Raw genomic sequence first — 22,373 nt, 5'->3', positions numbered from 1 at the left:
CATACCTTCCTTGAACAACCTTTACTGTGCCCATAGAGGCAGCTCCAAGAACAGGGTAACACTACAGAGCAAAGAAGTATATAAGGGGGCAGGCTTAATGACGGCCTCTGGGGGAAGGGGAGAGAAGAGGGCTCCTGCATCCCTCGGGATCTGGAAGGCGTGGTAGTCCAGCCAGAGCTTCAGTGGAAGCGGTATTTTCTGGCCGGCTTGAGGTTGATGTATGTGGCTTTCATCTCCTCGGCCTCAGGGTTCCGCACATCTTTGAATCGCTCCCCTTTGGTGCTCACAATCTGGTTGTCAATGTACCGGATCAGCTTCTTCGGAGCCTGTCAGGCAATCAGATGTGAGTCATAGAAATCAGGAGCCAGGATTCCTCACTCCACACGTCCGGTTGCTCCAAGTCCTCTTACCTCCTTCGGTGCCATGGGTCGGTGAATCTTCTGATCCTCTGCACTGTCCACCATCATGTACCTGCCAAAAACTCGCTAGGTGAAGCTCTCACCACCCTGGGAAGATCCTCCAGGGTCCAGCCCAGCCCAGCCCAGACTCACTTCTGAAGGATGAAAGACTTCAACTCATCCTTTTGGGGGCCTCTTAGGCGCCTTGGCAAGTCCTGCAGAGACAGGAGACCTGGTCTAAGTCCAGTGGCAACATAAAGGAAACAGACACAGCTAGGTAGGGTTGGGGATTTAACACCAAGGTTACTGGAACTGAGGCGGTGGGGATGGGGATGCGCTGGGGCTGGGAGATGATACCTGACTGGGGCCTTCCCAGCCCGGAGGCCCCTCTTCCTTGCCCTCTACCAGCATCTGCACCGCTTCTTCCAAGTCCCCCCGCGCTTTGGCCAGCACCCACTGTGCTTGCTCCATGGAACATGTAGGAAACACCTCCAGGAGTACATCCACCCCTGGCAGCAGCTCTCCCTCAGTGCCAGCTGCCTGTGGGCATCAATGTGGACAGTAGGCCACACTGCTTTTTTTTCCACCCCAACGTCCCTTATTGGTACCCTCCTCCACCAGTACCTTGTCTTGGATGTCCTCTGTAGCACCGGGAGACCTGGTCTCTTCTTGGAGCTTTTCAGACCTCTGTAGGCACTCTGGAGAGATGGACACCTGACCTTGGTCACAGGAGCTCTGTGGACGCAGGTTCTCTTAAAGAGACAGAGAAGGCATCAGGTTTGCTAGGGCTTTGAGGGCCGAGTTATGAATCCCCCGGGAGCCAGAGCACGGGCTCACCTTTGTTCCTAGCATCACTCAACTGCACTGAGAGCTTCTGCATCATGTCCCCTATTGTGCTCCTAAAGGGACATGAACGGTGTTAAGGGGATCACTTTCCTACACAACCAGCCAGCCCCCTCCTTAGGCCTTACCTGGGGATGTGGGCAAAGCCAGGCACATAGGCTTCCATCATCTCAGTAAAGGCTTCCATATCGAAGTTCTCCTCTGATGGGCCTGAGGGGCCCAAGTCTTCCAGGACTCCAAGTACATAGGAGAAGATGACCTCATCCAGGCCACTACAGAAAGGGAACAGGGCAAGCCCTGGTTAGGATGCTGGATACCTCCAGCACCCTTATGTGGCCTGAGACTCCAGTCTTCCACTTCATGAGATCCATGAGTCAGATCTCAATCTTGGAGGTTGGAGAATCTCCTCTCCTCCTCCCTCAACTTTGGTTTCCATCAGTCCAGTAAAGGTGACAGAGACAGCATGAGAAGTAAGGCCACCTCAGCAATTAAGAACCAGCCCTCCCCACCTTAGGAACAGAACAGGGTGCTTTCAGTCCACCCTTTCACTGGCCAGGTCCCAGGGTACCACCTGGAAGCAGCAACGTGAACCTGGGCTGTTCCTTCACAGGAACCTGTCCCTACCTGAAATCAGCCTCTGGGAGGTGCTTCTGGACAAAGGCAAGGAGGGCTGCACTGACAATCCTTTCCAACTCCATGTTCTCTTCTCTTCTAAAGGGGCACAAGATAGGGATTGCCAAGCCGTCTTGTGTCTGCTTCTACCCTCTGGGCTGGGAGGAGCAGCTCCTCCCTCCTGGCCTGCTCTGAAACCATCTGTTGATGATGTCCTTCCAGCTCCTGCAAGCACAGCCACACCTCCCTCTGCCACCCACCTCTACCTCCTCCAGCCTAAGACAGGGTAGGGCACTGTCTCCAGATGTCCTCCAGAAGAGGTGCCCCCTTTTCTACCCTTCTCCCCATACCCTGTGGCAAGAAGCCCAGGTCTTGGGGTCACATGCCTCCTGAATGAGGAATCTTATCACTGAGAAGGCCACTTGGTCCCCAAGTCCAATCACAAGGGGCCCCATTGTTTAGACCCCCAAGGAGCAGAGCTCAGGACCAAGCACAGCCCTTCCCCACTCAGGGCAGGCCACCCACCCTCTGCACAAAGGGGCTTTTTTTTTTTGGCTATGGGGCCCGTATGGAAGGGGAAGTCCTGCATGGATTTTCTCCTCCGGCCCAGTCCCTGCCAGCCTGTGGTGTCTAGAGGCTTTGTTCTCCTTTCCAAGCCCCACAAGAGCTGGGTCTTGCCACTTCTCCAACCTCATCATTACCTCCTCACTCTCTGCTGCTGCCCCACTGCCTTCTTGCTGTTCCTCAGACCTGCAGAGTGTCTTCCTGTGTATGTCCTCCCGGCAACACCCACAAGGTTCAGACCCTGACTTCCTACAGGGCTCTGCTCAGATAGTCCCTGATCAGAGACATCTTTCCTGGCTGATCACCCCAAAGCAGGCGTACTCCACTCTTTAACCCCTTTTGCTTCTTTGATTTTTTGTTTTTGTTTTTTTTGAGATAGGGTCTCACTCTAGCCCAGCTTGACCTGGAACTCACTAGGTAATCTCAGGGTGGCCCCTGAACTCACGGTGATCCTCCTACCTCTGCCTCCTGAGTGCTGGGATTAAAGGCGTGTACCACCACGCCCAGCTATTCTTTGTATGTTTATCTGCCTACTGTCTGTCCTCTCCTCTAGAGTGGAAGCTCCAAGAGTGGGCACTGTTTGTCTTATTCACTGGTGTAGCCCTAAGACACAAGAAAATGCCTGTACTCAGCAAGTGCTGGTTAAAGTTTTGTCTTTTGTTGTTGTTGTTGTAGGGTCTCACTCTCTAGCCCAGGTAGCCCTGGAATTCATTATGTAGTCTCTGGGTGGCCTCAAATTTAAAAGAGATTCAACTACCTCTGCCTCCCGAGTGCTAGGATTAAAGGCGTGTGACACCACACCCAGCAATTTTTTAAATATTTAACTTAGTTTATTATTTGAGGGGGCAGGACCTCTAACCACTGTAAATGAACTCCAGACACATGCACTACCCTGTGCATCGGACTTTTAAGTGGGTACCAGGGAATCGAACTTGGGTCCTTAAGCTTCACAAGCTTTTCAGGGAAGCACATCTCTAAGCCAACTTTCCTACCATAATACTTTATTTTATTTATTTGAGAGAGAGAGAGAGAATGGGTGTGCCAGGGCCTCCCTCCAGTCACTGCAAATGAACTCCAGACGCATGCAACACCTTGTGCATCTGGCTTATGTGGGTACTGGGGAACGGAACCTGGGTCCTTAGGCTTTGTAGGCAAGTGCCTTAACTGCTAAGCTATCTCTCCAACCCTGGTAAATCTTTTTGACTTAACTTAATCTATATGCTTCTGACTCCCCAAGTTTGTATTTGGAAGCCAGGAATGCATGAGTAGTAAGGAATGTCTCCAGACTCAGAAGTCCAAACATCAACCCATCCTCCCATTTGGGAGGTTAAGGCATCTCCAAATGTACCCATCCTAAACATGCATCCCCCTCCAAACATGCAGACACACCCAGAGGTGAGACCTAAAACTTAGAACTACCCTTCATTTTGCCCTCTTACCCGCTCCTGCATTCAGTCAGCAAGTCCTGTCAACTGTAAGCCCTTGCCATTCTCCATCCAATTCACTTCTAATCAACATTTCCCAGGCTAAGTTTACCAGCTGTTTTCAGGTTTTGGTCTACCAAGGTTGAACTCACCCAATTTTGTCTGGTTTTTGAGTACTTTTTTTTTTTATGGCTTCTGAGACGTCACAGCTCCTGGTGTCCTTCCACTTCCCTGGCTAGTTCCTTGGCTCCTCTGTGCCACCCTCTCAGTCTCAAGCTCTTCTCTCCTTGCCCAGTATGCTCTATTCTCTCTCTTTGCCCTTCCCTCTGCCATTCCCACAAGATCTCATTTGGGCCCACATCCTTATGCACCAATTCTCTGTCACCAACCCCCAAATTCCAGTTCTCCAGGCTGGTCTCCTCTGAGATACAAACTTGGACCCCAAAAGCCAGGCATGGTGGCACACGCCTTTAATCCCAGCACTTGGGAGGCAGAGGTAGGAGGATCACCGTGAACCTGAGGCCACCCTGAGACTCCACCTCCTAGGGTTTGCGCTCCTGGTCACTTTGCATGGTGGGATCCCTTGTTCCCTTCAATGTCTTTGGTATTTCTAAGACTTGACTTAGGGTTCAGGGGGAAATAGTATTTTCTTGGGCCCCAATAGTGGGTCTAGGACCCAAGGGGGTAGAGCTTGATAAATGGCTCTGGGAGAAGTAGGGAAGACCTCTGTAGTGTAAGGCTACATAGTGAATTCCAAGTCAGCCTGAGCTAGAATGAGACCCTACTTCGAAAAACAGCAACAGAAAAACCTGTACCCCTAGCTCCCTGACACTGCAATGGGGAAGTCTTGCAGGCACCTTACACTTAATATGTCCCAAAATTAAACTTTCCCAAGTATACTTTTACTCTTCCAAGGCCAACCTTCTCAAATGCGTATTGAGGCATGTGGGTATTCCTGCAACAGATCTGGGAATTATCCTTGACACTATATTTTTGTTTTGTTTTTCAGTAAGAGTCTTATTCTAGCCCAAGCTGGCCTGGACTTCACTCTGCAGTCTTAGGCTAGCCTTGAACTCACGGGACTCATGGCAATCCTCCTATCTTAGCCTCCAGACCCAACTTATTCACCAGTAACACTTAACATCCTCGTGAAGTATGCATTCAAAAATTAAGCCAAAAGGCTGGCTTAGTAGTTAAGGTACTTGTCTGTGAAGCCTAAGGACCCAGGTTCAATTCCCTAGTGCTCTTGTTAGCCAGATGCACATGGTGACACATGCATCTGGAGTTTGTTTGCAGAGTCTAGAGACCGTGGCATGCCCATTCTCTTTCTCTCTACCTCTTCCTCTCTCATTTTAAACATAAAACTAAGGTTTTCTTTTTTTTTGTTTTTTTGAGGTATGGTCTAATTCTATCTCAGGCTGACCTGGAATTCACTATGTGGTCTTAGGATGGCCTTGAACTCCTACCTCTGCCTCCTGAGTGCTGGAATTAAAGGTGTCCGCCACCATGTCTGGCTGAAAAGCCTTTTCTACAATATGAAACTTTCCAAATTCTAAACAGAGTCCACAGAACCCCATTACTTCCAAGGCCCCAAATCAGATCATGAAATGTGACTATCATTATGTCATGAGTCCTACCTAAACATCTGTTTCTCTCATCCTCAAAGCAATCCTAAAATGTGGATACAACTGTTAAACCTATCTTATCTGAAAGAAAATGAAGCACTGAAAAATGAGGTAACTTGACCAAGGTCACAGTGGAGATTGACAGCAGATTCACATGCAGGCAGTCTGGTTGCAGAAGCCTCACTGTTAACTACCTCGCTATCTCTCTTGATGCCATGTATGGCCCAGACCTCTGTTATGAGCCTTTCTTGCCTAGCCAGCAGTCTAGCCTATTTCAGAATCACACAACAGTTCCCCCCTGAGAACATCTTTCCTTCTGTCTCTGCTCTCCATTCTGTAGGACTTTCTCTGCAGCCAACCATGCCTACCTCATCCACACTGCCCTGAGACGGCTTAAAGTACAGGTCGGCTCCCCCAGGATGTTCTAGTAGGACCTTCTGGGCAACTCAGACTGGGGTAGGAAGAATCCCTTGGAGTGGGATTGGCAGGGGGTCAAGCCACGTAGGAGGAGGAGGAGGAGGAGGAGGAATCCTGGAAACCAGTGTGGAAGGAGTCCTAGGGAACTCCAGGAGCGGCAAGAAGTCACCTCTCCCAGACCCTTTTGTAAAGCTCTACCCCCCCCCCCCCGGGGTTCTAGACCCATAATTGGGGCCCAAGAAAATACTGTTTTCCCCTACACCTCCAAGCCAGGTCTTAGATGTACCAAGGACATTGAAGGGAACAAGGGATCCCACCATGCAAAGTCGCCGGGAGCGCAAACCCTGGGAGGTGGAGCACAGGAAGTGGGATTGCGGTGATGGCCGACCCTTGAAGCTAGAGCTCCCTAAATCAGCTAGCGGGGCACGAATAAGCGTCCAGAGCGAGGGCCCCAGGGCACAGGGGTGTGGTTGCGGCCTGGAGCGTGCGGGGGGGGGGGGACGGACCTCATGACAAAACACAGGCCTGAGCAAACTAGATGTGCCTTAACACAGGCCGCAGCGAGTCGGGGGTCCCAATCCCCAGGGACCACCGTGGGGCACCACGCAGGACGGATACCATGGGTCAGCGCTCTCGGCAACTCTCCTAGCCCTGGGCCGGGGGCCGGAGGGGAAATCACCTGCTCCGTCGGGCGCCGCCGGCGACTTGTCCCGCGCGGTACAGTTCTCATCCCCAGCTCCACCAACAAGATCAAAGGCGGGGCCCAGAGCGGTTCTCCCTCAGAAGCGCTGCGGTGGCCATTTTTGAGAAGGGCAAGTGCCCACAGCAGGGCGGAGCTTCGGCCCAGGGTGGTGGACCCGATGCCGCGGCGGCCATGTTTGTTGTGGGTAGAGTCAAGGGACGTTCCCGCCAGTGGGTGGAGTTGCAGCGCCTAGGATTTATCCCCGCCTCGTTCTTTCTAGTGCTCCGGACCTTTTTGACGCCTGTGCTGGGGGGAGGGGGGTGCGGGAGAGGGGATTGGGGAAGGGGGGAACCCGGCTGTGGTGGCTCACGCCTTTAATCCCAGCACTCAGGAGGTAGAGGTATGAGGATCCCTGTATGAGGCTACCCTGAGCCGATGTAGTGAATTCCAGGTCAGCCTGGGCTAGAGAGAGAGACGCTACTTCAAAAAAACAAATAGCGGGGCTGGAGAGATGGTTTAGCGGTTAAGGTGCATGCCTGCGAAGCCTAAGAACCCAGGTTCGATTCTCCAGGTCCCACGTAGGCCAGATGCAGAAGGTGGCGCATGTGTCTGTAGTTCGTTTGCAGTGGCTAGAGGCCCTGGTGTGCCCCTTCTCTCTCTCTCTCTCTCTCTCTCTCTCTCTCTCTTCCTCTCTCAAATAAATAAATTTAAAAAAAATAAAAATATTTAAAAAAAAACTAGGGTTTACCTCTTTTATTTCCTTGCCCCCAAAATCTCCACCCCTGAAACCTATAGATTGCTCTTTTACGCCTCCTTGTTCTCAGTCCTTCCTTAATCCACGTGGCTCCCTGATTGAATCTGGTGGCTCCTACCGCAAGACCCGGTGGTCTTTCCCAAGTTTCAGTGTCTTCCCCTTGGTTGTCAGCGTCATGCTGTGTCATTCAGTTAACTCCGAGGATCTGACCTTTCCCACCTTGTTTATCCTTATGCCATGTATTGATGTCTCCCCAAGATGACAAGTGTTTTATGGGGTCTTAGAAAGGTCATGCACAGTAGATATGTGGAGTGTGGACAGACCTGAGACCAGATCCAACCACAGCCTGCAGAGCCCTCTATACCCAGTGCCCTCATGATGCTGGGCTTAGGAGGGCTGATAGTCTAGAAGACAGGACAGCTATACCCCAGGATGTTAGATTTGGGGGTTCACAGTGGAGAATCAAAACAGCTTCTTGGATTTAAGACTTCATTATAACAGGGAGAGAGAAAAGGGAGAAAGAGAAAGAAGAGAAGGGAGCCAGGCATGGTGGTGCACACCTTTAATCTCAGCACATGAGTTCAAGGCCACCCTGAGACTGCACAGTGAATTCCAGGTCAGCCTGGGCTACAGTGAGACTCTACCTTGAAAAACCAAAAGAAAAAAGAAAGGAAGGAAGGAAGGAAGGAAGAGGAAAAGGGAGCGAGAGAAAAGGGGTGAGTACACCAAAAAGAAGGAAGAGAGAAGGGGATGCATGCACCTGAGAAACAGGAAATCCAGGCTTAGAATGAGGACGGGCCAGGGAGTGGGTTTTATGGGAAGAATTGAGAAACTGCTTTGTGAGAGAGGGTCCTTGGGTAGTGTTTGGAAGTAGGGGCCAGGGGAAGATGACCTTTCCTTCTTTTAGCCCAGAGATAAACTTAGTTATACCAGGAGGCAGTCCCAGAGTCCCAGGGTTAACATGGTCAGGATGCGAGGCGGGAGCGAGGGAGATGAGGAGGCAGCTATTAGACTCTCTAACACCCGACCCAGCATGGCCTCAGCTTTCACTTTCTGTTTCTGCCACCTCAGCTTCCTGAGGCTGCCCTGTGGGGAAGCTCACAGCCACACATCCTCCCCTGGGAACTCCAGTCCCCTTCAAGAGTCAATTAGCCCATCCTAATCATCCCGGACATGCACCCTTTCAGTGCTAATTCTCTTGTGGGGTACCAGGAACCCAGAAGGTGCTGCTACCTTTAGGAACTCAATCCCTGGGAGAAAATCCTATCCATCCTCCCCCACTAGGGACAGAGCTTCCTTTTTTAAAATTTACTTATTTGACAGAGAAAGAGGACAACAGGTCCTGGGGAATCGAACCTGGGTCCTTGGGCTTGGCAAGTAAAAACACCTTAGCTGCTAAGCCATCCCTCCAGCCCCATCAGACTCCCTCTTCCTCAGCGGAAGGGAGGAGGAAGGAAATGGGAGAGAGTATCGCTTCTCCCATAAAAACACTGCTGCTACCTGGTGATGGCACACACCTTTAGTCCCAGCACTCAAGGAAGAGGTAGGAGGATCATTGTGAGTCTGAGGCCACCCTGAGACTATATAGTGAATTCCAGATCAGCCTGAGCTAGAGTGAGACCATACCTCAGAAAACCAAAAAACAAACAAAAGAAAAGAAAAAAAAAAAAAAAAAACTGCTGTTGCCTGGAGCTGTGAGGTTAATGAGGGGTTATACGACAGCCACTCAGCTCTGTGCAGGCAGGCCCTAGGAAAGGACCTTATGGTCTCCTCTATCAGTCCCAGGCCTCATGCAAACCCCCCTTTTCTGGGTTCTCTTTCTTCCACCCCCACCCCCTCCATTGCACAATACCGATGACTCTTCACCCATTCTGGGAATTTCAGGTTTCCTCAGCGGGACTGCCCCTACTCACAGCCCAAGACCCCTGCAGCTGTTATTCCCTAAGCCATGCTTCCTCTTCCCATCTGATTCTTGGATGGAGCTTTCAGTGAAGGATAATGGGAAGTATTTGTATTCGGTCACAATTCAAATTCTGGGAAGACTCAAAAGTTGTACAGCAGGGATCAGATTCTGGGACCCCGGGATGGAAAGTCGGCAGAGGAAAGCGATTACCACAGATAGATAAAGCTTCCACGAAACCACTGCCCTGTTAGGAATTCAACAGCTAGTCTGACCACAGGCCCCTGATTTCCTGCCCTGTTCCTTAGGTGTTAGCCTCTCCCTTCCCAAGATGGGGGCTGAAGCCTGGTAGGGGTGGCTCAGGTCCTGAGCCCAAAGCTGAGGTAGGAAGGGCTTGGTGAGTTCCAGACCAGCCTGGCCACAGAAGGAATTTCAGGTCAGCCTGGTTTAGGTTAAGACCCTTCCCAAAAAGTAAATAAATACAGCTCGATAGATAGCTTAGCAGTTAAGGCACTTGCCTGCAAAGCCAAAGGACCCAGATTCGATTTCCCAGTACCCACATAAAGCCAGATGCACAAGATGGTGTATGCATTTGGAGTTTGTTTGCAGCAGCTGGAGGCCCTGGTGTGCCCATTCTCTCTCTCTCTCTCTCTCTCTTTCTCTCCCCCTCACCCTTTTTCTCTCTCTACCTCTCAAATAAATAAATAAACAGATAATAAAACAAAACAGGAGCTAACTCCATTAAGCACTGCTGAGCTGGAAGATCCTGGAGTGGGAGTGAGGGCGTCAAATGCTGTCTCCACTTTCCCCATTTCCCCAGATGACTTTCAGCTGCCATCTGGGTGTGGGGTCTCCTTGGAGCTGACAGAAAAGCTAGGAACCCATGCTGTAGCATCCCACCGTCCTGCCACAGAACTAGGAACTGGGCTTGAACTCAGGACCAGGGCAAGAGGGTCTGGCAGTAAGAGCGGAGAAAGAACGGAGGAGCTGACCACAGGGGAAGGAAGGGTCGTCAGAAACTGAGATGAGGAAGGTGACACTGGAAGAATGGAGGAGGGGCCCCCTGCTCTGGCTTGAGGTCAGAAAGGGTTCTCTGGGCAGCATGCCTAGCCCTCCCACACCTTCCTCCTTTCTCAGAAGAGCCCACATGGGCGGGGGCGAGGCTTTGGAGCAGGGTGGGGGCCTATTTAAGGAGCTCCACGCAGATGGTTATTGCAGATCCAGCCCCAGGGACGCCAGGGTGGAGGCTTTGTGGGTAAGTGTTGCCTTTTTCCCTGCATTCAGCAGTGCTGGGAATAAGGTGACCCCTCGATTGGCTGGTGTGGCTTTCTCCCCCAGGATATGTGAGGACAGTGTCCAGCCCTCGGTGTAACTCTCCAGAAAATAGAAGTGGGTTTCAGGGAAACTTTTCCACTCAGCTATCCCAAACACTTAAGACCTTCATTCAGAGGGTATATTTTCAGGGAGCTAACGCTCCTGAGCTTCTGTCCAGGGGTCCCCTTTGACTCAGGAAGCCAACTGCAGAAGATGCCTTTGTCAGGTACAAAACTTTTGGCTCTTTCCTCAGATTTTCCCTCTTTCCAGGCCCATACCTGGCTCCACTGGGAACGAACACATCAGGGCATAGGGTGATGAGATGGCAGACATGGCTGTCATATGGAGTCTGAATGGGTATCCAGTTCCTCCATGCTCTGAACCCCTTTCCTCATACCTGCTCCAATTCCTAATGAACTTTAGGAGAGCTTCGTCCACTTCTCTTCTCTAGCTGTGGACCCATGTTCAGCTTCAAGCTCAGCTCCTCTCTGAGGAACAGGAAGGAGTCTTGGGATCCCAGGCTCCAGCCTGAACCTCTCCATACCCATTTTGGGAATGGAAAATACTGGCCGAGGAGAGTACTGGAAGGCAGCAAACACACTGAGAGAACTTTGGCCACCTGGCCCTGAGAACTGAATTCCATAGGCTGTGAGCTCTAGCAAATGCCCTAGGGACTCAGTTCTGGTGCCCGGCTGTGCTGCGCCTCCAGCGTCGCGGCTAGGAGAAAACAGATGGATCCAATTTCTAGCACCCTAGCAGATGCCTGCAGATGTCAATCCTGCTCCCTGGCCAAACCTTTTAGTACTTTTGATTTGGAATAGTCTTCTGCTCAAAGACTTCGGTGTTGGCTTGCCGAATCTGCCTGTCTGTCTGTCTCTCTTTTTCTCACTCTAGCTCAGGCTGACCTGGAATTCACTACGCAGTCTCAGGCTGGCCTCGAACTTACGGCGTTCCTCCTACCTCTCCCTTTCAAGTGATGGGATTAAAGGTGTGTGCTACACCATGCCTGGCTCCCAAATCTGTCTCTTTCTCTGTCTCTCTCCCTCTGAGACAGGGTCTCATGTAGCTCAGGCTGGCCTCAAACTCACTATAAGAAGACCCTGAATGCCTGATCTTCCTGCCTGCCTCCACCTTTCTAAGTGCTGGAATGACAGGCGTGTGCCACCTCACCCAGCCTATATCTGTTTACTGTCGAAGTCTGCTATGGCATGGCCTCCACTTGGCTTTCTTTCTTTTAATGTGTGTGGGGGTGTGTGCACATGTGTGCACATGCATATGGCGGCCAGAGGATAAACATAGGTGTCATCCTCAGGAATGCTGTCCATCTTTTAAAAAATATTTATTTATTTATTTGCAAGGTGAGAGGATGAATGGAAATGAGGATGGGCATGCCACAGCCTCTTGCCCCAGCAAATAAACTCTAGGTGCATGAGCCTCTTTGTGCGTCTGGCTTTATATGGCTACTGGGGAATCAAACCTGAGCAGGCAGACTTTACAAGTAAGTGCCATAATAACTGAGTAATTTTCCCAGTCCAGGTCTTTTTTTATTATTTAAAACATTTTTTTTTTTGTTGTTTTTTTTGAGGTAGGGTCTCACATTAGCCCAGGCTGACCTGGAATTCACTCTGTAGTCTCAGGGTGGCCTCAAACTCATGGTGATCCTCCTACCTCTGCCTCCAGAGTGCTGGAATTAAAGGCGTGTGCCACCACGGCTGGCTAATAAAAACGTTTTAAGCTGGGTCTGGTGGTGCATGCCTTTAATCCCAGCACTCTGGAGGCAGAGGTAGGAGGATCACCATGAGTTCGAGGCCACCCTGAGATGACATAGTGAAATCCAGGTCAGCCTGAGCTAGAGTGTAGCCTTACCTTGAAAAACAAAAACAAAACAAAACAAAACAAAAAATAATTAGTCTTTAGTAGATGTGCTGTTGAAGCAAGCACCATTTAAAAAAAAAATTTAGGGCTGGAGGGATGGCTTGGTGGTTAAGATCTTTTCCTGCAAAGCCAAAGGACTCAGGTCAATTCCTCAGGATCCACATTAGCCAGATGCACAAAGGGCACATGCATCTGGAGTTCATTTGCAGTGGCTGGAGGCCCTGGCTCACCATTTTTTTTTTTCTCTCTCTCCCTCTTTCTCTGTCAAATAAATAAATAAAATACAAAAATATTTTTAAAATATTTTATTTTTATTTATTTATTAGAGAGAAGAGAGAGTGAGTGAGAATGGGGGTGCCAGGGCCTCTAGCCACTGCAAACGAACTCCAGATGCATGTACCACCATGTACATCTGGCTTACATGGGACCTAGAGAATCAAACCAGGGTCCTTAGGCTTCGCAGACATGTGCCTTAACTACTAAGCCATCTCTCCAGCCCTTATTTTATTTTTTTTTAATTTATATTAATTTATTTTTGAAAGAGGGAGAGAGAGACTGGAAGAGCCAGAGCCTGTACTCACTGCAAACTCCAGATGCATGTGCCACACCACCTTTTTCTTTTCCCCCTTTGGTTTTTCGAGGTAAGGTCTCATTCAAACTCAGGCTGACCCGGAATTCATTATGTAGTATCAGGATGGCCTCGAACTTATGGCAATTCTCCTATTTCTGCCTCCTGAGTGGTGGTATTAAAGGCGTGTGCCACCACGCCCGGCCCCCACCTTTTTTTAAAAGAAATATTTTATCTTGGGCTGGAGAGATGGCTTAGTGGTTAACGTGTTTGCCTACAAAGGCAAAGGACTTTGTTTTGACTCCCCAGGACCCACATAAGCCAGATGCACAAAGTGGTGCATTCATCTGGAGTTTGTTTTCAGTGGCTGGAGGCTCTGGCTCGCCCATTCTCTCCCTCTCTGTCTGCCTCTTTCCCTCTCTCAAATAAATAAGTAAATAAAAAAATTTAAAAATGTATATTTATTTATTTGAGAGACACAGAGAGAGAAAGAATGGGTGTGCCAGTTCTCACTCAAACTCAGGCTGACCTGGAGTTCATTATGTAGTCTCAGGATGGCCTCGAGCTCATGGCAATCCTCCTACTTCTGCCTCCTGAGTGCTGGGATTAAAGGTGTGTGCCACCACGCCCAGCCCCCACCTTTTCTTTTTTAAAGAAATATTTTATCTTGGGCTGGAGAGATGGCTTAATGGTTAACGTGTTTGCCTGCAAAGCCAAAGGACTTTGGTTTGACTCTCCAGGACCCACATAAGCCAGATGCACAAGGTGGTGCATTCATCTGGAGTTTGTTTGCAGTGGCTGGAGGCCCTGGCTCATTCATTCTCTCCCTCTCTGTCTGCCTCTTTCCCTCTCTCAAATAAATAAATAAATAAATAAATAAATAAATAAATAAATAAATAAAATTTTTTTTAAATGTATATTTATTTATTTGAGAGACAGAGAGAAAGAAAGAGTGTGCCAGGACTTATGGCCTCTGCAAAGGAACCACTAAGCCATCTCTCTCCAGCCCATGTCCACCTTTAATTATTTATTTTATTTTTTGGATTTTCAAGGTAGGGTCTCACTGTAGTCCAGGCTTACCTGGAATTCACTGTTTAGTCTTAGAGTGGCCTTGAACTCATGGTGATCCTTCTACCTCTGCTTCCCAAGTGCTGGGATTAAAGGCTTGTGCCACCACACCTGACTTTTTTTTTTTCGCCCTTTTTGGTTTAGTTATTTATTTGAGAGAGTGCAAGAGAGAAAGAGGCAGGCATACATACACACACACACACACACACAGAGAATGGGCATGCCAGGGCTTCTAGCCATTGCAAATGAATTCAAGATGCATGCTCCACCTTGTACATCTGGCTTATGTAGGTCCTAGGGAATTCAACTGAGGTTCTTTGGCTTTGCAGGCAAATGCCTTAACTGCTAAACCATCTCTCCATCTCCCCTCCTTTTTTTGTTTTTTTGAAGTAGGGTCTCACTCTAGCACAGGCTGACCTGGAATTCACTGTTCAGTCTCAGGGTGGCCTTGAACTTGTGGCAATCTTCCTACCTCTACCTCCCAAATGCTGGAATTAAAAGCATGTGCCACCACACCTGGCTTTCATGTCCATCTTTTTTTTTTTTTTTCAAAGTAGGGTTTCACCCTAGTCCAGGCTGATCTGGAATTCACTATGGACTCTCAGGGTGGCCTTGAACTCCTGGTGATCCTCCTACCTTTGCCTTCTGAGTGCTGGGATTAAAGGCATGCACCATCATGCCTGACTTAATTATTTTTTCCAAAACTTAAAAAAATTTTTTTTGTTTATTTTTATTTATTTATTTGAAAGTGACAGAGAGAAAAAGAGGCAGATAGAGAGAAAATGGGTGTGCCAGGGCCTCCAACCACTGCAAACAAACTCCAGATGCATGCACCCCCTTGTGCATCTGGCTAATATGGGTCCTGGGGAATAAAGCCTTGAACCGGGTCCTTAGGCTTCATAGGTAAGCGCCTAACCGCTAAGCCATCTCTCCAGCCCTTTCCAAAACTTTTTATTAACAACTTCCATGATTAGAAACAATATTCCATGGTAATGCCCTCCCTCCCTGCACTTTCCCCTTTGAAACTCCATTCTTCATCATATCCCCTCCTCTTCTCAATCAGTCTCTCTTTTAGTTTGATGTCATCATCTTTTCCTCCTATTATGATGTTCTTGTGTAAGTAGTGTCAGGCAATGTGAGGTCATGGATATCCAGGCCATTTTGTGTCAGAAGGATCACGTTGTAAGGAGTCCTACCCTTTCTTTGGCTCTTACATTCTTTCCACCACCTCTTCCTCAATGGACCCTGAGCCTTGGAAGGTGTGATAGAGATGTTGCAGTACTAAGCACTGCGGTCACTTCTTCCCAGCACCATGATGCCTTCTGAGTCATCCCAAGGTCATTGCCATCTGAAAAGAGAAGGTTCTCTACCAAAAGTGAGAGTAGCATTAATATAAGGGTATGACATTAAGAGAAGTGCTTACTGGGCAGTTTGATGCGCATAGTATATACATTTAGCCAGACAGCAGCAGACATTATACCCCTGGGCTCATGACTACTCCCATTTTAGGTTTTTATCCATCTTTTTTTTTTTTTTTGGTTTTTTGAGGTAGGGTCTCACTCTGGTCCAGGCTGACCTGGAATTAACGCTGTAGTCTCAGGATGGCCTTGAACTCAAGGCGATCCTCCTACCTCTGCCTCCCGAGTGCCAGGATTAAAGGCGTGCGCCACCACGCCCGGCTCTTTTTATCCATCTTTTAAAAATTTTTTATTTATTTGAGAATGACAGGCAGATAGAGAGAGAAAGAGGCAGAGAGACAGAAAGAATGGGTGCACCAGGGCCTCTAGTCACTGCAAACGAACTCCAGATGTATGCGCCCCCCCCTTGTGCATCGTCTTAAGTGGGTCCTGGGGAACAGGCAAGCACTTAACCACTAAGCCACCTTTCTAGCCCTCATGTCCATCATTTTTTTTTTAAAATTTTTATTTATTTATTTGAGAGCAACAGACACAGAGAGAAAGACAGAGAGAGGGAGAGAGAGAATGGGCGCGCCAGGGCTTCCAGCCTCTGCAAACGAACTCCAGACGCGTGCGCCCCCTTGTGCATCTGGCTAACGTGGGACCTGGGGAACCGAGCCTCGAACCGGGGTCCTTAGGCTTCACAGGCAAGCGCTTAACCGCTACGCCATCTCTCCAGCCCATGTCCATCATTTTTGAAAAAAGGGTCTCTCATTGACCTGAACTCACCAATTAGGCTAAACTGGCTGGCCGGTGAGCCCTGGGCATCCATCTGTCTCCACTTTCTCAGTGCTGAGAGGCTTGCAATCCACACCCAGCATTTTCACATGGCTTCTGGAAGGGAATCAAACTTAGGTCCCCATGTTTGTAAGGCACACAGTTTGCTGACTGAGCTGTCTCCCCAAGCCATCCACTTGGCTTTCAAGCCTGACCATCCACTGCTCCTGGCCATGTCCTGTGCCTTAGGCTCCTGCTGCTAGGCATTCACTCTGCTGTCTCCTCAGCTCTGCTTGGGACACTTTTCCCCTCGCCATCTGTGGGAGTCCTGTTCATCCTTCAAAGCCTCCCTCAGGTGCTTGTTCAACAAGTCTCTGTCGCCAGGCATGGTGGTGTGTGCCTTTAACCCCAGCACTCTTGAGGCAGATGTAGGAGGATCACTGCGAGTTTGAGGCCATCCTGAGACTACATAGTGAATTCCAGGTCAGCCTGGGCTAGAGTGAAACCCTACCTCAAAAAAACAAAAACAAAAACAGACCAAAAAAAAAGTCTTTGTCAACTCCCTGAAAGATTCCTGGCACTTCTCCTCAGTGGGACTGGATTCACAATCTCCTGCTCTAGTGGTATCTAACTCAGTGTTTGGCATGTATGCTCAATAAATGTTCCTTGCACATTGTTGCATGTGTCTCATGGGTAAAGAGGGAGTTTGGGGCTGGAGAGATGGCTTAGCAGCTAAGGCACTTGCCTGGGAAGGCTAAGAACCCAGGTATGACTCCCCAGAACCCACATAGGCCAGATTCACAAGGTGACACACGCACACAAGGTGGCACATGTGTTTGGAGTTCGACTGCAGTGGCTAGAGGCCCTGGCACGCCAATTCTTTCCCTCTCTCTCACACACAAATGAAAAATAAAAAAAGAGGAAGTTTGTTCTGAAGGTTAAAACCAATCAGATATGTGCTAGGTGTGTAACTCTGAATGAGCTGTTAACCTCCATTGGCTCCATTTTCTCATCTGTATATGGAAACAATAATTATTTTCACACCAAAGTTTTGTGAGCATTAATGAATTAGTAGTGTCTCCCCAGAGCTTTAGAATAGGACGTAGTACACAGCAAATTCTGTTAGTATGGATATAATTCTTATTCTTTTGTCATTGTTGTTATTTTTTAAATTTTTTTAATTTTTTAATTAATTCATTCATTCATTTTTTGTTTTTATTTTTTATTTTTTTAATTTTAAAATTTTTATTAACATTTTCCATGATTATAAAAAAAAATATCCCATGGTAATTCCCTCCCTACCCCCCATCGTTGTTATTTTTTGAGGTAGTGTTTCACCCGAGCTCAGGCTGACCTGGAATTCACTATGTAGTCTCAGGGTGGCCTTGAACTCATGGCAATCCTCCTACCTCTGCCTCCCTAGTGCTGTGATTAAAGGTATTCTGACAACCATGACCAGCTTCTTATTCTATTTCTTTTCTTTTAACTTTATTTTATTTACTTATTTGCAAGCAGAGAGAGATATAGAGAAGAGAGAGAGAGAGAATGAGCGCACCAGGGCCTCTAGCCACTGCAAATGAACTCCAGACGCATGCACCACCTTGTGTATCTGGCTTACGTGGGTCCTGGGGAATTGAACCCAGGTTTTTATGCCTTATGCTTCACAGGCCAGTGCTTTGAGCCATCTCTCCAGCCCCTTATTTATTTATTTATTTATTTTGGTTTCTTGAGGTAGTCTCCTCACTGTAGCCCAGGCTGACCTGTAATTCACTATGTAGTCTCAGGGTGGCCTCAAAATCTCGGCAATCCTCCTACCTCTGCCTCCTGAGTGCTAGGATTAAAGGCGTGTGCCACCACACCTGGCCCTTATTTTATTTCTTAAAAGTTATTTATATTGTGTGTGTGTGTGTGTGTGTGTGTGTTGTGGCACACCAGAGCTTCTTGCTGCTGCAAACAAACACCAAATGCTTATACCACATTTTGCATTTGGTTTATGTGGGTGGTAGCACATACCTTTAATCTCAGGAGGCAGAAGTAGGAAGATTGCCTTGAGTTTGAGGCCACCCTGAGACTATATAGTGAATTCCAGGTCAGCCTGGGCTACAGTGCACTCTACCTCAAAAAAACAAAAACAAACAAACAAAATTTTATTTATTTGCATGCATAGAGAGACAGAAAGAAGAGAGACAGACAAAGGAAACATGCCAGAGCCCCATCCAATGCAAACAAACTCGAGCTGCATGCACCACTTTGTCTGGCTTCACATGGGTATTGGGGAATGGAACCCAGGTCGTTAGGATTTGTAGGCAAGCACCTTAACCACTGAGCCATCTCTCCAGCCTGGGACTTTTTTTTTTCTTTCTGCTTTTTGAGGTAGGGGCTCACTCTATTCCAGGCTGACCTGGAATTTACTATGTAGTCTCAGTGTGGCCTCGAACTCACAGCGATCCTCCTACCTCTGCCTCCCAAGTACTGGGATTAAAGTCATGTGCCAACATTCTCAGCTCAATCTATATATTAAAAAAAATTATTTATTATTTGAGAGAGAAAAAGAGGCAGATGAAGAGAGAAAGGGGCATACCAGGGCATCCAGTCACTGCAAACATATCCCAGATGCCTGTGCCACCTTGTATATCTGGCTTACATGGTGTTGCAGTCCGGTTCGCATTGCTGGTAGAAATCACCCAACCAAGAGCAGCTTCTGGGAAAAAGAGGTTTATTTGGCTTACAGGCCCGAGGGGAAGCTCCACGATGGCAGGGGAAAACGATGGCATGAGCAGAGGGTGGACATCACCCCCTGGCCAACAGAAGATGGACCACAGCAACAGGAGGGTGTGCCAAACACTGGGATGGGGAAACTGGCTATAAAGCCCATAAGCCTGCCCCCAACAATACACTCCCTCCAGGAGGTGTTAATTCCCAAATCTCCATCAGCTAGGAACCTAGCATTCAGAACACCTAAGTTTATGGGGGACACCTGAATCAAACCACCACACATGGGTACTGGGGAATCAAATCTGGGTCCTTAGGCTTTATAGGCAAGCACCTTAACTACTAAGCCCTCCACCTACATATATACGTTTGGGGGGGGGGGTTGAGGTAGGGTCTTACTCTAGTCCAAGCTGGCCTGGAATTCATTATATATTTTCAAGATGGCATCAAACTCAGGTGATCATACTACCTCTGCCTCCTGAGTGCTGAGATTAAAGGCATTTGCCACCATGCCCAGCTCTACTACTATTTTTTTTTTTTTCCAGATAGGGTCTTGCTTTAGCCCATGCTATCCTGGAATTCACTGTGTAGCCTCAGGGTGGCCTCAAACTCATGGCGATCTTCCTACTTCTGACTCCCAAGTGTTGGGATTAAAGGCATGCACCAATATGGCTGGCTCAACCTAAATATTTTAAAACCATAAAATATAATTTTTGTCATTTTGAACATTTATAGGAGCCTTTGAAAAAAGCTATTTAGCTGCTTAGCCAAAATTCCAGAGACAGAGAGGGTCACAGCAAAGGTAGGACATAGGTAGGAAGTCATGGGAAAGAATGATCTTTTTTTAAATATATTTATTTATGAGAGAGAGAAAGAGGTAGAGAGAGAGTGTGTATAAGAGAGAGAGAGAATGGGAGCACCAGGGCCTCCAGGCACTGCAAACAATCTCCAACTGGAGGTGCACACCTTTAATACCAGCACTCGGGAGGCAGAGGTCAGAGGATTGCTGTGAATTCCAGCCCAACCTGCACCAAAAATCCAAAAATCTGTTGGGGGTGGTGGCTCACGCCTTTAATCCCAGCACTTGGGAGGCAGAGGTAGGAGGATCGCCAGGATTTCGAGGCCACCCTGAGACTACATAGTGAATCCAGGTCAGCCTGGGCTAGAGCGAGACCCTACCTCAAAACAACAACAACAACAAAAATCTAAAAATCTGAGCCAGGTGTGGTGGTGCACACCTTTAATCCCAGCACTCAGGAGGCAGAGGTAGGATCACATGAGGTTGAGGGCACCCTGAAACTACATAGTGAATTCCAGGTCAGTCTGGGCTAGAGTGAGACCCTACCTCAAAAAAAAAAAAAAAAAAAAATCCAAACATCCAAAAAAGGGCTGGTGAAATGGCTTAGCAGTTAAGGCATTTGCCTGCCAAGCCTAAGGACCCTTTTTCCATTCCCCAGGACTCATGTAAGCCAGATGCACAAGGAGGCGCGTGGGTATGAAGTTCATTAGCAGTGGCTAAAGGCCCTGGTGCAACCATTCTCTCTTTCTGCCTCTCTCTCTCTCTCAAGTAAATAAATAAATAAAAAAAATTTTTTTTAAAATATAAAAAATGTTTGTTTGTTTATTTGCATGTGTGGGGTTGGAGGAGAGTGTCTGCCAGGTTTGTTTTTGTCAGCTTTATATGGGTGGCTGGGAGACTGAACCCAGGCTGGCAGGCATTGCAAGCCAATACCTTTAACTACTGAGCCATCTTCCCAGCTCCTTTAAGAGCTGCGTCCTCATCATTTTGTGCCTGTGTGTGGTATGTGCACATGTATGTGCTGGTGTGGCATTTGGCGCACTTGCCTGCAGTGCCCTGTGGGATTATCTGCAGGGGCCGGAGAACATCAGCTTCCACCTTCCACCTCTCACTGGCCTGTGTTGCCTTGCAATGGCTCTCTTACTGATTCTGGAGCTTGCTGGTCCCAAGCTTATGATTCTCCTCTCTCTGCTTCCCCCAGGACTAGGGCCACAGACGCCTACAGCTACCTATGTCCCAGGACCCCTCATGCCCTTATGCTTTCCACAGGAAACACATCTATCCCGAGCCATCTTTCTAGCCCCTGTTTTTATTTTATTTTGTTTGATTTTGCTATCATTTATGTATATATTTGCAAGAAGGGAAAGTGCCGGGCTTGGTGGTAGGAGGATCGCTATGAATTTGAGGCCACCCTGAGACTACAGTGAATTCCAGGTCAGCCTGGGCTAGAGCAAGACCCTACCTCAAAAAAAAAAAAAAAAACCAAAACAACAACGACCCTACCTTAAAAAAAAAAAAATAACGGGCTGGAGAGATGGCTTAGCGGTTAAGGTGCTTGCCTGCAAAGCCAAAGGATCCTTGTTTGAATCTCCAGGACCCATGTAAGCCAGGTGTACAAGGGGGCGCATGAGTCTGGAGTTTGTTTGCAGTGGCTGGAGGCCCTGAGGCCCTGGTGTGCCCACTATCACCGCCCCCACACACCTCTTTCTCTCAAATAAATAAATTATTAAAAAAAAAAAAGACCCGCTCCTCAATGCTGACAACAGCATAGCACTAACCTCAGCATCTAAGAAGAATGGGAGGTGGCTGTTCTTTGGCATAAATTGCAATAGATTAGGGATTGTTTCTCAGGCTCAAGTTAGAAGTGAGAGTTCAGATGAGTGAGGCTGCCATTGCTGCTTTGAAGACCTCAGAAGGGGAGAATGGATTTATGAGGAGTGAAAAAGAAGAGCTTGATTGGCATCAAAGAAAATAAAAAGTCCAGCCGTAGGTCTCGGTCTAGCTCTGGCTCCAGCACTGGCCCTGGCTCAAGCAGCAGCTCTAACTCCTCCTCCTCCCCATGCCCGCTCAGGAAGCCCAGGCTCGCCCCGCTGCTCCTCAGGCTCCCCCAGGCCCCCAAGCCACGAGCATGACAACAGGCTTCCTTCCCGCTCTAAATCAAAACCACCGAAAAGAGATGAAAAGGAGAGGACAAGGCGAGGCGAGGTCCCTCTCCTAAACCCACCAAAGTGCACATGGGAAGGCTTGCCAGGAAATGAAGGACCACAGCATGGAGCTATCTTCCGCTTACAGGAACATCAGAGTGACTGATATGTTTGTAGAAAGGCTGCGTCCTCATCTGTCCAAATGCTATGCATATGTGGAGTTCGAGAATCCAGATGACGCGGAGAACATGCTGAAACACACGGATGGAGGACAACCTAATGGCCAAGAGATTACTACTACTGCTGTGTTGGCCCCTGGCCCAGGCCACCCCCTCAGCCATTCAGCCCTCCTAGGAGAATGCTGCCATCACCTCCTATGTGGCCCAGGCCACCACTTGGGATGAGAAGATCCAGCCCCCCCTCACCCCCAGGTGCAGGCGTCCCGCTCCCCTGGCCGTCCTTGACACAGGAGCCGATCCAGCTCCAACTCCTCGCCATGA

General features: G+C 48.5%; 1 protein-coding gene and 1 pseudogene across 2 annotated transcripts; one reads left to right on the top strand and one right to left on the bottom strand.

Moving 5' to 3' along the window:
• Positions 1-6: 6 nt before the first annotated feature.
• Cuedc2 (CUE domain containing 2) lies at positions 7-6,697 on the bottom strand. 2 transcript variants are annotated; one of them, XM_004659401.3, is made up of 9 exons: positions 6,563-6,697; positions 1,866-1,952; positions 1,370-1,513; positions 1,236-1,297; positions 1,023-1,150; positions 756-938; positions 552-613; positions 411-471; positions 7-326 (listed from the first exon to the last, which is right to left on the bottom strand). In XM_004659401.3, exons 2-9 carry the CDS (start codon positions 1,937-1,939, stop codon positions 180-182), a joined length of 861 nt encoding a protein of 286 aa, XP_004659458.2. In that variant the 5' UTR covers positions 1,940-1,952; positions 6,563-6,697; the 3' UTR covers positions 7-179. The 2 variants fall into 2 exon arrangements, with proteins under 2 accessions (XP_004659458.2, XP_045013400.1); XM_045157465.1 differs by lacking the exons at positions 756-938; positions 6,563-6,697 and adding an exon at positions 5,835-5,967.
• Positions 6,202-22,373, top strand: LOC101599464 (annotated as a pseudogene).

Source organism: Jaculus jaculus, chromosome 1 (genome assembly GCF_020740685.1).
Source record: "Jaculus jaculus isolate mJacJac1 chromosome 1, mJacJac1.mat.Y.cur, whole genome shotgun sequence".
NCBI lineage: Eukaryota > Metazoa > Chordata > Mammalia > Rodentia > Dipodidae > Jaculus > Jaculus jaculus.
The sequence above is the reverse complement of the archived record's forward strand: the minus strand, read 5'-3'. Positions and strand labels throughout refer to the sequence as shown.